The sequence below is a fragment of the Taudactylus pleione genome, unplaced genomic scaffold, assembly GCF_031769625.1.
Source record: "Taudactylus pleione unplaced genomic scaffold, aTauple2 ptg000452l, whole genome shotgun sequence".
Classification (NCBI taxonomy): Eukaryota; Metazoa; Chordata; class Amphibia; order Anura; family Myobatrachidae; genus Taudactylus; species Taudactylus pleione.
The window spans coordinates 634,793-651,428 of NW_028284854.1; the positions used below are offsets into that span (position 1 = coordinate 634,793).

Sequence of the window (16,636 nt, forward strand, 5' to 3'; positions counted from 1 at the left end):
TATGCCCTGTCACAGAGCTTGTATACACTCAGTGGGCTATGCCCTGTCACGGAGCTTGTATAATACTCAGTGAGCTTATGCCCTGTCACGGAGCTTGTATAATACTCAGTGGGCTTATGCCCTGTCACGGAGCTTGTATAACACTCAGTGGGCTTATGCCCTGTCACGGAGCTTGTACAAAACACTCAGTGGGCTATGCCCTGTCACGGAGCTTGTATACACTCAGTGGGCTATGCCCTGTCACGGAGCTTGTATAATACTCAGTGAGCTTATGCCCTGTCACGGAGCTTGTATAATACACTCAGTGGGCTATGCCCTGTCATGGAGCTTGTATAATACTCAGTGGGCTTATGCCCTGTCACGGAGCTTGTATAATAGACACAGTGGGCTATGCCCTGTCACAGAGCTTGTATAATACACTCAGTGGGCTATGCCCTGTCACGGAGCTTGTATAATACTCAGTGGGCTTATGCCCTGTCACGGAGCTTGTATAATAGACACAGTGGGCTATGCCCTGTCACGGAGCTTGTATAATACTCAGTGGGCTTATGCCCTGTCACGGAGCTTGTATAATACACTCAGTGGGCTTATGCCCTGTCACGGAGCTTGTATAATCGACACAGTGGGCTATGCCCTGTCACGGAGCTTGTATAATACTCAGTGGGCTTATGCCCTGTCACGGAGCTTGTACAAAACACTCAGTGGGCTATGCCCTGTCACGGAGCTTGTACAAAACACTCAGTGGGCTATGCCCTGTCACGGAGCTTGTATAATACACTCAGTGGGCTATGCCCTGTCACGGAGCTTGTATAATACACTCAGTGGGCTATGCCCTGTCATGGAGCTTGTATAATAGACACAGTAGGCTATGCCCTGTCACGGAGCTTGTATAATACACTCAGTGGGCTATGCCCTGTCACGGAGCTTGTATAATACACTCAGTGGGCTATGCCCTGTCACGGAGCTTGTATAATACTCAGTGGGCTTATGCCCTGTCACGGAGCTTGTATAATACTCAGTGGGCTTATGCCCTGTCACGGAGCTTGTATAATAGACTCAGTGGGCTATGTCCTGTCACGGAGCTTGTATAATAGACACAGTGGGCTTATGCCCTGTCACAGAGCTTGTATAATACACTCAGTGGGCTTATGCCCTGTCACGGAGCTTGTATAATAGACACAGTGGGCTATGCCCTGTCACGGAGCTTGTATAATAGACACAGTGGGCTATGCCCTGTTACGGAGCTTGTATAATACTCAGTGGGCTTATGCCCTGTCACGGAGCTTGTACAAAACACTCAGTGGGCTATGCCCTGTCACAGAGCTTGTATACACTCAGTGGGCTATGCCCTGTCACGGAGCTTGTATAATACTCAGTGAGCTTATGCCCTGTCACGGAGCTTGTATAATACACTCAGTGGGCTATGCCCTGTCACGGAGCTTGTATAATACACTCAGTGGGCTATGCCCTGTCATGGAGCTTGTATAATACTCAGTGGGCTTATGCCCTGTCACGGAGCTTGTATAATAGACACAGTGGGCTATGCCCTGTCACGGAGCTTGTATAATACTCAGTGGGCTTATGCCCTGTCACGGAGCTTGTATAATAGACTCAGTGGGCTTATGCCCTGTCACGGAGCTTGTATAATAGACTCAGTGGGCTTATGCCCTGTCACAGAGCTTGTATAATAGACACAGTGGGCTTATGCCCTGTCACGGAGCTTGTATAATAGACACAGTGGGCTTATGCCCTGTCACAGAGCTTGTATAATAGACACAGTGGGCTTATGCCCTGTCACGGAGCTTGTATAATACTCAGTGAGCTTATGCCCTGTCACGGAGCTTGTATAATACTCAGTGGGCTTATGCCCTGTCACGGAGCTTGTATAATAGACACAGTGGGCTATGCCCTGTCACGGAGCTTGTATAATAGACACAGTGGGCTATGCCCTGTCACGGAGTTTGTATAATACTCAGTGGGCTTATGCCCTGTCACGGAGCTTGTATAATAGACACAGTGGGCTTATGCCCTGTCACGGAGCTTGTATAATAGACACAGTGGGCTTATGCCCTGTCGCGGAGCTTGTATAATAGACACAGTGGGCTATGCCCTGTCACAGAGCTTGTATAATACTCAGTGGGCTTATGCCCTGTCACGGAGCTTGTACAAAACACTCAGTGGGCTTATGCCCTGTCAGTTGTCACGGAGCTTGTATAATACAGTGAGTAGTAGAGTACACATACACACAGTGGGCTTATTATGCCCAGTCACGGAGCACACACAAAGGGCTTATGCCCAGTAAAGTCACAGAGCAGCAAGAACACTGCCTACTCTAATCTATCTAACACTAGAACAGACAGCGCACTAGCTAGCTACCTAACTACGCGTCACGCGAGAAATGGCGCCGACTGCCGGGCGCCGCGCCTTTTTATAGAGGCCGAACGTCACTCGGCTCTCGCGAGAATCCGACGCCGGACGGGTGACGTTCGGCCTCGAGGTGGAATCCGAGTCAGGCGGGAACACCCGAACTCAAGTTCGGGTGGACTCGGATTCGACCTGTTCGGATATATATATAGAAACAGTAAAGGCTGCACTCGGAAATTAAAAGACACAATCTGGCAGAATATTGTGTGTATATGTATAATGTATATATATATATATAACACACATATATACAGTCTGTGTGTGTGTGTGTGTGTGTGTGTATATATATATATATATATATATATATATATATATATGTGTGTGTAGGGGGCACCAGTCAAAATTTGCCTAGGGCACCAAATTGGCTAGGGCCGGCTCTGGGTGGAGCCACAGCGAAGCATGTTAGATGATTGCCGCAGCCTCTACAGCAATCACCTGACGTGCATCCCCCAGTGGTTCCACCCACAGCAGCTACGCTACGGTGGAGCAAGTGACTCCCACACAGCAGCCCTGCCTATATCTTTTGCTCCTCCTACTGCACGTACCTCCTTGCAGCCAGTAATTAACAGTGAAATATGCATGTGCTTACATTTTATTTACAAACTACAACATTATCACTGTAATAATTACATGCATTGTTATTTTCTATGATTTTGTTTTTTTTCATTAAATGACCTTTGATTGTTGGGTTATTAGCTAGATTTTTTTTCCCCACAATTTTAGTAGCTCTTCAGGAGGTATAATTTTTCTAAAGTAGCTCACACCTCAATTAAGCTTGACGACCACTGGACTGGATGATTAGATTACCTATTTTTAGTGTGTTAATATCCGTTTAAAAAAATAAAGAAATCAATTGGGGAGATTAATCAAAGCTTGGAAAGGGATAAAGTACCAACCAATCAGCTCCTAACTAATTTTTTTTATGCTGTATTTGAAAAATTATAGTAGCTGTTTGGTTGGTACTTTATCTCTCTCCAAGCTTTGATAAATTTCCCCCAATGTTTGTTAGCATGTTGACAGATTTGCCCTACTACATAGCTATAATAGTATGTCTACTATCCAAGCTTTATTTTGATTAAAAGAACAACTACCTTAAAAAAAAAAACCAAATCGAACATTCTTTTAAATTGAATAGAATAAAGGTGATCCCATATCATTCTTCCCAACATGGTCACTGACCGAATCATAGTTGCCAAAAATGGGGGTGACACATCCTTCAGGTGTGTGCCTAGCGCTTCTGAAGCATTCAGTCCCCCCCCCCTCAATCACCTGAGAAAGAAAACACAGTTCCACATTGCAGAGCGGAGCACAGCTGCCATCAGGCCCTGCAGTAAGAACTGAAGGTTGGACAGTCCCCTCAAATTGATCCCAGTCTATATAGGGATAGTTGAGAGCTGTATGGAAATGTAGTGCAAGTCGTTAGCAACTTAGGGCCTGATTCAGAGCCGGACGCAAATGGCCGATCGTACGTTCGGCGTACGTGCCGAAATATGTAAATTTAAGCGCTCGCACGTAATTTCGCACGCACCCAAAAAACCACCCCAAAGACTACTGACCCCTCCTCTACCTAACGAGCGAGCCAAATAGCAAGCGTACATCCCCAATGTGGCCTGCAGGGAACGCACGCACAAGTACAAACCGGAAGTGGGCCTGTCAGATTCCGATTACCTGCTCGTTTATTCTGCCTACCTCCCTCAATCGTATCATGCCAATCAATATATCAATGAGCTTAATTGCTCGTCACAATTTATTTATTTTTTATTTTGACATGCAATAAACTTTACTCTTGTGTTTGTGTTTACCCACAGAATACGTACGGCTTAAACATTCGCTTTTATTTGTCAAAATACATGTTTGAGCCAATTATCCATTTGTTTTCTGTGTTTTTACCCACGCATATTTTACTGGGTTCATTTCTTTATTTAAATTAGCTTACGCATGTCACTGCATCAAGCCTATCATAACTCTCAATAGATTTTTGGCCCTGTCGAACACATGACTCATACACTAACCAATAGAATTGGTCCTGTTAATTACCCAAATACATTAGCCAATCAAAATTATTTTCTGGTCTTTATTAAAACTGTTTTATTAAAAATACACCATTGCCATCATGAGAGCCTCTGCATTCACCAAGCGCGATCTCCTGGTATTAACAGAGGTGATGGACAGGCGGATCACCAGCCAGCCTCCCCCCATCACCAATCGTGAAAAGCGTTCCGCATATGCGGAGGTACGTGGACGCCTGCGTTCCTTCGGCTCATGCCGCCAGATCGGCCAGCTGGAGCGCAGGTGGTCCGACCTTCAACGGCGGACGCCCCGCTTGCTGGCATGCTTTCGCATGCAGATAGCGGAAAGTAAGTTTATTTGATTTTGTTTTTCATGTTTATCTTTGTGGCCCTAACTGCGTGTGCATGTTTTCTTGTATGGCCTGTTTATTCTTTGTACTCATATCTGCATGTGCATGTTTTCATGTATGGCCTGTTTATTTTTTGTGCTCATATCTGCATGTGCATGTTTTCATGTATGGCCTGTTTATTCTTTGTACTCATATCTGCATGTGCATGTGTTCATTTTTTGGGGTTCAACAATTAGCGTTTAACAAGGTGATGTTCTAAACTAACCTCAATTTGTTTTCCATCATTTAGGGGCAGAGCGAAGACTACGGCGTCATCGCTGTCAAAGACGGCGCTCTCGTCCCCTCTCCCCAACCCCCAGCCAAACATCCTCTCCCCAAAATACCCAAAATTCCCTCTCCTGCCCAGACCCTGTCGCCCATCCCTCTGTGCTACTTCCCCTCCATCCCAATTCCCCCTCCTCTCAAACCACCCCTCTCTTGACCACCCCATCGCCGGAATCGGTCATCACCCCTCCCACCTCCTTGGGAAATTTGCCCACCTCCGAGGAGGACGAGGGAGTTGTTTCGGGGCCAGCCGTCATTCTGAACGGTATGTTTCCCTTTTATCCTTTTTTTGTTGTTTAAAATGTGTTGATCTAATCCTGTGTCTGTGCCTTTTCCTTTTTTTGGTTTGCCAAAAGTTTTGTTATATATCTGTTTGTATTTACATTTTACTGCTGATTTCCCCATACACATATCCCACATGGCAAAACAGTCAAACTTGTCTGTCTGGTTTTTTTTGTTTTTGTTTTTTTGTGTGTCCATTTTTTGGGCCTTCTGGGTTTTGTTAAAAATGTGTTTTTGGTCACACTATTGTCATTTTTTTGATAACTCTCTTTTGCTTGTGTTTTTTTGGAGAATCTTAAATTATGTAGTAAGCCCCACAATTTTCTAACCCACAGAGGACCAGAGGCATTTGGCGGACCTAGCCGGGTGCGTACAAGTGATGCGGGGCCACGTGATCGGCCTGCTGGTGGTCCTGGATCGTATGGCAGGGATCCTGCGTCCATAATTTATTTTTTTTCTAGGCAAATTATTTTTCCTAATTAAAAAGTTAAATTTTGAGTTCAGTCTCATTCCTTGTCTCCAAATCTTAGATTGTTTACACTTACATAAGTAGACTCTTGCAGCAAGTATTTGCAACTAATGTCACTAAGATTGTGTGTTGTTGATTTTTAGAAAACAGGCACATGAAACAGCTAACACTAACAATCGGTTTGGGGCATTTTTTGGGTTTACATTTTTTCACTTAGTACATTTTACATGTTCCAATTTTGGGGGAAACCTGCTTAGACCGAGATTCCAAAGCATACTGATTCTACATAATACCTTTTGGTGTTGGTTTGGACCCAGAAAGCATAGTTAAATATTGTGCAAATTGCGACATTACAGGATTAACCCTTAAGCACATTTAACGTGGGTGAACCTGGTTACACTTCTTGTAATGTTCAAGAAAATTTTGGGAATTACAAAATCAAAAAATTTATTCACCACATAAATAAAAAACCAAAGTGTTGGCTCACAAACAATACACACAGTGATAACAAAATGTAAAAACCATCAAACACCATAAGAAAAAATTAAAGATAAATCAAGAACTGGTTGACGAATGAGCATGCCAACATGATTCAACAAATGTGGCGTTGCAATATTGGGTCCAGAATATATATCCAATGTGTCCCCATGAAGGTTTGTTTTGGGTAGCAGGAAGTAGTCATCGTTTCAGTCCAAAAGATTATGAAATCAAACAGAAGATGGGAAATAATAAACAAATTAATTAGATGGTCTCCAAAAATCCGTACCACATTGTGTCAAAAAACTTCTTTTGTGCCAATAATTATCTAAAATATCTGGCCACCACATCATCGCGTATGGCCCCCCCACATACTGACCTCCGACCAACCTCGGGGGGGCCATCCTCAGGCAAGGCATCCTCTGGCTGCATTGGGACACCACTCCTTATGGCGATGTTGTGAAATATCCCACACAGGACCACAATTTTCGAAACCATATCCGGCAAATACATGAGCTCGCCACCAGAGCGGTGGAGGCATCTGAATCGGCCTTTTAAAAGGCCGATACAGCGCTCCACCACTTGCCTGGTGGCTGTAAGTGCGGAATTAAAATTACTTTGTGGCCCTGGTGTGGGAGCCAAATAAGGAGTGAGCAGCCAGGGCATGCAAGGGTAGCCACTGTCTCCTGTGAAAAAGAATAGACAACATCAGGATCACTGTGTATCAAGCTTAACATTGTTATGTACTAAAGGTCTCCACTTACCCAGAAGCCACGCATCACCAGCTTGTAGGTTGTCTAATTTTTGCCATATCCCTGATTGCCGGATGACGAAGGAGTCATGTGCACTCCCGGGTAATTTTGCATTCAGGGACAGGATCTGGAGGGAGGCATCACATACCACCATTACATTCAGTGAGTGATAGTGTTTGCGGTTCCTAAAAATGGCCTCCAGCCGTGCTGGAGGCTGAAGTGGTATGTGAGTACCATCCACAACCCCTATGATGTGTGGGAAGCCAGCTATTTGGTAAAAATTGGCCTTGGCCACACTAAGGGCACCCATATCCAAAGGCATTTTAATAAAATGATGGAGGTGCTTGAAAAGGGCCTCCATCACTGCCCTCAGGATCCTGGAAAAGGAGGATTGTGAGATGCCCGCCACTATTCCCACCGTGGTTTGAAAGGATCCTGAGGCACAGAAATGTAACACCGCCATAAATTGCGTAAGTGGCGGTATTGCTGTAGGACTGCCAATTTGCCGCTCAAGATTACTCTCTATTAATGAGAGAGTGTCTATGATGATTTGGGGCGGAAGACGGTAGCGTCTTAACACCTCATCATCGGGCATTCCAAAAAGGGTGACACGTGTTCGATATATCCTGGGGCCTTGCACGCCTACGATGCCTATGCCTGGGACGAGATTGAGGTTGGTCAGCTTTCGGGAGCATGGCCACAACAATCCGACCAAGATCAACCTGAAATGGCAAGAATTGAATGTAAGGTTTGTTTGCCCCCCCAAAAAAACAAAAATACTTATCTTTACGATACAATCCAATGATGCTTACATGCCGGGGTATTGTCATGATTTACCAAGCCTAAAAAAATAAAAAACCGAACAATGGAAAAATTTTGGGTGGCCATTTAGGATTCAAAATTGGGTAAAATACAAAACATAAAAGGGGATAAACACACATTTCTCCAAAGAGCAAAACGACAGTGCGCAGACTACCACAATTTGGGACCCAAAAAACAAACAAGATTGCTAACGGTAAATCTCAACCAATTTAACTACAGAAAAGAAGCAGACAAAAATGCGCTAATTAGTTCGCAATTACAATACAGAAAAGAAGCAGACAAAAATGCGCTAATTAGTTCGCAATTACAATACAGAAAAGAAGCAGACAAAAATGCGCTAATTAGTTCAGACATTTAGGAAACACAAAACCAAAGGTAAAAACTGTAAGGTGAACAAAAGTTGCGAAAAAAATGACATGAACATTTAATAAACAAGTGATAATCCAAACTTACCAATACAGGATATATAAGTCACCAGAGAAAAAGGTCGTTGGGGCAGAGCCAAAAGAAACCTACCAAAGGATAATTTTTTAAAAATTAGAGAACAAAATTTTAAAAAAAGGATAGCCAAATTGAACAAAAGGAAGACGGCCAAAAACTTACAAAAAAAATACACGACAAATAAAAGAACCACACCAAAAAAAGCGAACGGAAAGATAAACTCCAAAAAAACGCACAGAAAAAAACGCCAAACACCGCCAAATCCAATTCCCGCCAACAATCCACTCCGACCAACGTAACCTCCAACAACCAACACCCGCCACCTAGACTCGAGACGGCCAAAGCCATAAATAGTGTTTATTTTCCCGCTCAAATTAAGGAGGGATCATAGGAACGCACAATCAATGATGCGGCCGAAAAATAAGGACGCATGTATAAATACGTCACGACCCAAAAAAAATGGTCTGGTGTATTTCTTGTTTTGCTATAAGAAATGGCTACAGACCAGCCAAACAATGGCCAAGAGGCGGCCGGTAAGTTTTTCAGGCATTTCCAAACAAGGATTATTTTGAAACATAATATAGTGAAAGTTTGCACGCTACAATTTCTCAATTTTATAAAAAATAGGTGTGGAGGATGACATGGAAGAGGCTGCTGGGCCCAGTATTCCGGGCAAAGCAGGGAAAAAGAAAAGGCAGCCACAATTCACAAGAAAGGAGATGGAGGTTTTGGTTCAGAAGTGTGTGGACATCCTGCCACAGGCAGACAGGAATATGGGTGCAAGCCAGAAGTGGAGAATGTGGGAGGAGATAGCCAGTGCTGTCAATAGGGTGGGTGATTATGTCCGTCTAGCCCGGGATGTCTAACGGCGGTAAGTAAAAACTTGACCACCCTAAAACCAAAAAATAAAAATAAGCAGGAATAATGGCTACTTTTTCACCGACAGATGGCAAGACTTCAAATATCGCCTGAAACAAAAAATGGCGGAAAGGGCTAGGCATGCAAGGGGGACAGGTGGGGGTCCCACCCCTGTGTCATTGGAGTTTAATGATTTGGAAGAGCTGGCACAGGGGTGTGTGCAGGATGTGGAGGTGTTTGGCGTGTCCAACATGGATACGGACATGCTAGACTTTGCGGCTCCTCATGTTGTCCCAGGTAAATGTTGTGATGTAACCAACTCTGAAATGTTATTGTGACAATATGTAGATTGTAATGTTCCTCTTTTCTCTTTTTTCTCACAGAGACACAGGCGGATGAGTCTGCTCCAGAGGGGAGCCTTGGCCGCCGAATTTCTGCTGGCTCTGCAGGGGAGGAACCAGTACATCCGGCTGAGGACCCTGCAGAAGCCAGTCCTGGGCAATCCCCCTCGCAGGCAGTGGCCCTCCTCACAGAACTCAATTTTAAATCGGATTCCCATACGGAGATTCTGCAGAGGATGGACGCCAGTCTGCTACGGGTGGCTGAGGCCCTGGAGCAAAATGCGGCGGCCAACGTGACCATTGGTCAGGCCCTGGCTGAAAATACCAGGGCCAACATCCGAATCGCCAATGCCCTGGAGCAGCTCGTTCGTCAGCACATGGTGGAGCCGACCTCCCTTCCTGCCGGAACATCAGGATCCTCCACCTCTGGCACAACAACAGCCATTCCTCCAAATGTGCCTAGCCCTGTGCCTAGTCCAGAGGCCACAACATCTGCCTCTGGACAGGCCAGCCAGAGGACATCCTGGAGCCGGTCTGGTGCCCACCCTACCCCAGCCAAACGGGGAAAGAAACTATGACAGCACTGGCTACTTTGCCCACACACCTGTGCTTGCCCCATATTCCTTTCTGGCCAAAACTTCCCTCTCCTTTCTTGTGAATTGTTTTTAATTTTTTTTCCGTTTGTGTGCAAAAAATATCATTTAATCCAAAAATATGTCTCCAATATTAGTGGGTAACAAGGACCCCAAAAATGTACATGACAATGCACATGATTTGTTGAAAAATGTGTTTGGCAAATAAAACCTAGAAATTGTTCTCAACTGTATTGTGACATTACTTGACAATTGTTTTATAGTTAATTCTGGCCCACAAGGGAAAAACGAAATCGGAGTTTGGGACTTTCAAAAAAACAAGGGTTAAATCAAAATGTTACTTTAAAAAACACTTTGGAATAAATGTTAAAAAAAAAAAAAAAAAAAAAACAATGCAAAAGGTTACAATACACAAAAAGATGAATACAAAATGCAAAAATACTAACCACATTGTAAAATACATTACTACCAAAAAACGCTAATTGATTGTGTAATCCTGAAATTAGCAGCCGAGATTTTCAGCTGCGTACGGTTTTGTGCTATTCCAAAGTGAAAAAAAACAAAACCAAGCTGGTTTTCAATCCAAAATTGATTGTTTATCTGACAAGCCGTGATAAATCGATGAAACATCGTGGAGGCCCGGGCAAAAGGACAAGGCCATCGCCATTGTGGTCGAGTAATCCAGACCCTAGGATCAGCCAGTGACGTATGAGTTGGTACGAACACATTGGACGTTCGCTTGAGCTAATTTATGTACGCCCCAAAAACGCCTCGCCACGCCTGCGTTTTCCCATCTCCACCCCCGTCACCGCCCAAAAACGGCCTGTTCTGTCAATCACATTTGACATGTCACTTCCTGTTCGCAATTTGCCGAACGAGTGAAAACTCGCTATCTGCCGTACGCACATGCGCAGTGTTACACCGGCGCATGCGCGGTGTCACAACATCGGAACGCAACGAGCGGCTCTGAATGAGGGCCTTAGTAAGCAGTCTGCCTAGTTTAGCTGAGCAGAGTGCATACATACAGTAGATTAGTCCAGTTTGACTAGTCGGCCATGAGGTATTATATTCTGTGGTGTTTGGTTCTTGTAGCATCGTTGCCTAATGGTTCTTCTCAAAAGTAATGTGTAGCCCCCTTATGTTACTAAGTCCACTTTTAGTCCCCCTGCAAAATATGCTGCCTTTTACTGCTATTTTTCATAGCTAGACTCTCGTACTGCTGCCTTTTTTACTCTGTCGGACTGTTCAGGGGGCGCAACACCCTCATGTCTGTAGGATTATGCTGGTGGTGGTTCTTGTATCAGCAACCATCTACCTGTACACCGCTATGGGACAGGAGATGCTGAGCATTGCAGTAATGAGTAATAGAGCACAGATGATCCCATGTAATAAAATCTATACAGCCACCCCCAGTCTGTCCCAGGGTATTTATGGAGAGGCACATCTGATTGCGTATAACAGTTCTATTTAGACTGAGCCATCTGTTATAAATCAAACATCTTGAAGCTATTACTGTAATTATTAATCTCCCTTATTGCTTTCCCCGACCCACACCCTTCTAGCATTCCTTACGGATAGTGTATTTCAGAATTCTACTTAATGACATTGAATTTATCAGCTTCTAGTATAATACAATCTACTGTGCCCTGCGCTCTTACTATAGCCGTCTCATCAGACTGTCGTTTCCTGGCAGGAAGGACAGTGCCCCATCTTCTCTCAACAGCTGACACCTCTGCATGCCCTGGGCAAAGTCAGCTACAAAACGTTCAATTGAATGTGAATTAGGTCGTACAGCTTGTGTGTAACCCATTCATTTAGCCACAGAGTCTTAATTCTTTCTCATTCTTCTTTTTCTAACATATCTGGTTCTTTTCTTTTACACTTTGCATGTTTGTCAGCCGCACAGTTACAGATGACATTGGGGTCTGCATACATTTATATGGAGTAAATTACATTCGTGTATCCTGCTCAGAGCAAGCAGGTTTTTTTTTTTCTTGGCTTCTTTATAAGGCATCAGAAACACAGGGGTCTATTTACTAAGCAGTGTTAGGAGACAGAGTGAAAAGTGATCAGGTTCCAGCCAATCAGCTCCCAACTGTCATTTTTCAAACACAGCCTGGCAGTTGGGAGCTGATTGGCTGGCACCTTATCACTTTCTTATCACTTTTCACTCTGTCTCCTAACACTGATTAGTAAATAGACCCCTCAGACTAGTCCTGCCATGTCTAGTGTTCTAGGGACTCTTTTCAGCCAAGGTGTGTGTCCAGGCTTTTGGGCGAAATGTACAAAGCATTTTCATCTGTGATGCTGTACATACCACCCATTATCGGGTACATATCCGCAATAATATCACCGGTATGTACCTAGAGAAATGTGAAGGACAACTCTCCCGGTAAGAACTGTCCTTTGAGACAGAGGGACTTCTGGGTTTATGTCCCAGTGGTCCCTCTGGCATCCTTCTGCGCGTGCTGGATCCTATTGGATCCCTCTCAGGGGGTATCCCAAAATGAAACCCATATGCTTCTATTGGTTAACGCCATCTAAAGATGGCATTACCCACCGAGACAAAGCTGCTTTAGTAGAGATAAGTGGGTCCAGTTCTCTGAGAACCGGACCTGCCTGAATATAGTGAATTCGAGCAGAATCCGAGTTATGGAGCATACACACGGTCACATTTTTCTTCAGATCTGAACGATAACGATTTAAAAAATCATTCAATCGTTGATATCTGAAGGAAAATCTGACATATCTGTCAGATGAACGATTTGAACGATGCGCGTTCCCGATGGTCAGATAACGATATCTGACATCTGATGTGTTTGCAGTCAGACTTGTACGATTCCATTCATTTTAATGCAGTCAAAAATCGTTCAAATCTTTGGTAAAATCGTTCATCTAACAGATCTGACAGATCTGACAAATCTGACCGTGTGTATGCTCCATTAGGCCCGGGTTTTCCTGTCTGAATTGGAATCCAAAATGAGGCAAAACGTCATCAATTTCCGCATCGGATTCTCGCGGATTTTGGATTGCATATAAGTCCCTCCCCATGGTGATTGGCGCCATTTGCGGCTGAGTCTCCATGCAGGGAGGGTGGGCTGTGTGTGCTGCACTGTCCATTCAGGGGTGCGATGTCCATCCAGAGACTGTAAAAAAAAAAAGTCAAGAAAAGTTTATTTTTTTTTTTTAAATAAGTAAAAAAAAGTTAAAAAGTAGTGTTTTTTTTTTGTGTGCTGTATCAGTGTATCCGTATAAGCACTGTGACACTGTAGACCGTATCACAGTGTATCCATACAAGTACTGTGAATTAAAATGAAATTAAATTTACAAACAAATCAATCCTTCCTTCTTTTCCCTGCCTTCAGTTACTCCATAAACGTACTCCATCTCCTTCGGCTCTCTGATCTAGTTCTTGGTTTCTCTATGGGGATGTATAGTTTATTAAACTGCCATACTGTCTGCCACTGCAGTGTCACTCTGTTTCCTAGATGTGCCATGTTGAAAGGTGAACTGCCACATGTTTGTGATGCCCACTGCTGTCGCTTAGCTTAGTCAGCCAGCTAGCTCGGTGCAACCTTTTGGCCTAAACTGAATGAAATCAATATTGTGAGGTGGTCAAAACTGACTGGAAATAAATGTTATTGAGGTTAATAATACTGTAAGAACAAGAACAGGCCCACATTATGATTTCAGCTGTTCTTATGATTTTGTTAGAAAAAAATAATGATCCAAAACACGCAAGGGTGGTTTTGCAAATCCAGATCCAAAACCAGAAGGAGATAGTCCAAAACCAGAAAAAATGGCCCGGCGCAAGTACATATGAGAAATGCTGTAAACCCCCCGAAAACTACATTTTCGGGGATTTTACCGCATTTCTGCCCTTAGTACAACTCGCCCTTTGAGTGGATTTAACATATATTACTGATGTGTCCACATCTTTCCTTATATCACGTCAAATGGCCCCATTTAGCGTAGCGTGTTTTGTGACCTACAAGCACCAAAACGCTAATCCTAAGTACCTAGTACACTATAAGTGAACTAAGATGCAAAATTTAGAAAAAGTAGCACAATGGAAGAAAAAGTATACAAGTAACAAGACAAACAGGTCAGCTACGACTAATTTGAGACTATACCAATTCCTTTGTGACAAAAATACTAATCCTAAGTACCTAGCACGCTATGGGCCTGATATGGATCCACAGCTGTGATCTCTCATGAATTGCAATAGTGAAAATATGCTAATTTCTCCAAAGCTTACCCGAGCATAGGGACGCCCACTGCAGCCTTCTCATATTCGTCCGAAGACGTACAACAGCTTAAACATCGATGCAGATCGGGCAGCCACGCAGCTTGTAAGTCAAGTCTGACCTGTCTCAAACACTGCATCTCTCCTGAAACGCTGAGAACTCTCATGCTGCGAAGATCATCACAATGGCTTATTTATGCCCGCCCATAAACGGAGTTTAATTGGTCCCGACACGCCTGCGTTTGCCTGGCCCCCCACACCCCCAAGTGAATCCTAAATCAGAGTAACAATAGCTTAATCTGTGTTAACATCTGCGCGCAGATCTGAATTAAGCCCAATATGGGAAATAAGATGCAAAATTAAGGAACGTGCACAGCACAGAAATAGCACCAGGTGTCTTGCATTATAAGGATAAGTGTATGAAAACATATCTGTATGTTAGATCGCCTTTTCATTTTGTTAAAGTTACAGTATTGCATTTTTTAGAGCACTGGTTCTTGACCAGTCTTCAAGTACCCCCAAAGGGTAGTTTTCTTTTGGATTTCTTTAATCGTGCACAGGTGAGTTAATTGAATTGCTGGGTCATTAATTATCCTACCTATTTCCACAGATAGAAATCCAGAAAACATGACCTGTTGGTAGCAACAGACAAGAGTAGGATGGTGAAAGAGGGTATGCGTTCCAGAAAAGCAAAATACAAATACTGATTGCTAGTTCTCTTCATCCTTAATGTCGCCTTCATAAAGCATACCGGACACAGTATGATTACCTACAGGAAGCCTCTTATTCCCTCTAAATGTGACTGATATATTTACAAATGAGGGATACAGGAACAAAGCTGCTGGCTTGGAATGTTGACCTTTGTATAAGATGAAACAGGAGGTCACAAGTTAGTTGTCACTTAGGCTGCAGGGCAGTGGTATGTAGAATAATTCTGTAATGAGGGATCTGTGTCTAGTGAAGCACATAGGTGACATTTATGCGAGATTTTCAACTATTGCATAGGGGAGGTGACATTGCCAGGTTCATTTACAAAGAAAAGTCAAATAATGTTCTTAAGAGCTGAAATAGGAATTAGTATCCAATTCCCTGGGATAGCCAGCTGATCTTTTTAACAAACTTGCTTTATCTTTCAAGATCTTGTCTACATCGCCACTGCAGTAAATACAGATTGTTTATATATAGAGATACTATTTGTCAACCAAAAGTGATTGATCTAAATTCTATAATGGCAATGGCTATTTTATTTCTCTTTATTTGCTGGACTATTTAATAATTACTACAGAAAAATTCTCTCTTTTTTTTTTCTTCTTTTTTTTCTTTTCCCGTTGAATGGATTTTTGCTTTCTTGTCGTACATACACTAAAAAATAAACTTCTTTATTCTAATTAAGAATCTACCCTGGCATTGTTATTACTTATCAGTTCTTTGTATTTTCGCAGAATCCCCTAGGCTCTCGGCTGCCTCTTTCAGCAGCAATGAAAAGTTATCCAGCTCTGCGTCATTCTGTACTGAATGTTACGACTCAGATCGTCCTATAAGTATCATCTCTACAGCATCCTCTGGCTCGCTCCGAGAAGGCCGGGAACTCTATGAGAATATCGGTAACAGACCAGTGGGAGAGGAGGATAACGGGTCATCAGGTGTAGACATGGAGCTGGTATCGTCTGCTGCTGAGAGTCTGCAAGCCACGTACCGGGAGAGGCACAGTGGTTTAAAAAACACCCACACTGCCAACAGTAGTAACAGTGCAAACAGACGCAGCCGTCTTGGGTCAAGGTCCCTTTCACCGTTTGGAACCAAAGTTAGTGCGATCACTCACAAACTGAGCTATGTGGAACGTGTGGTGCTGGAAATTATAGACACGGAAAGGATGTATGTCCAGGACCTACGCAGTATTGTAGAGGTAGGTCACAGGTAATTCTATGTTCATATGATGAGAAGGCTTGTTGTGCTGAAACATTAGACAGCTACTACTGTTCTTGTATTCAGTGTTAAAGATGCATGAAAATCCACAAACAATGGTTTGCTGCTCGCGCTAAATTTATTTTTAAATTTGTTTTTACTTTTAAAATGCGTTTTTCAAAAAGAAGGTGTTTTAACATGTTTGAGGTTCGCTATTCAACATTTAAAGAAAAAATAACATTAAACTGTTAAAATCTATAAATGAATGCAGTGACTGGGTGCCTGCGGGGCACTTGCAGAATTGCCACGGGTTGTTGGTCCATGACCAAATAAAATTATTTAT

At 43.3% G+C, this 16,636-nt stretch overlaps 1 protein-coding gene across 1 annotated transcript in view; it reads left to right on the forward strand.

Moving 5' to 3' along the window:
* LOC148505485 (pleckstrin homology domain-containing family G member 3-like) overlaps positions 1–16,636 on the forward strand; it is a 225,517-nt gene that overhangs the window by 172,217 nt on the left and 36,664 nt on the right. The window contains exon 3 of the mRNA XM_088448223.1: positions 15,831–16,294. Coding sequence (XP_088304349.1) covers positions 15,831–16,294 — 464 coding nt within the window. The remainder of the gene's footprint in view (positions 1–15,830; positions 16,295–16,636) is intronic.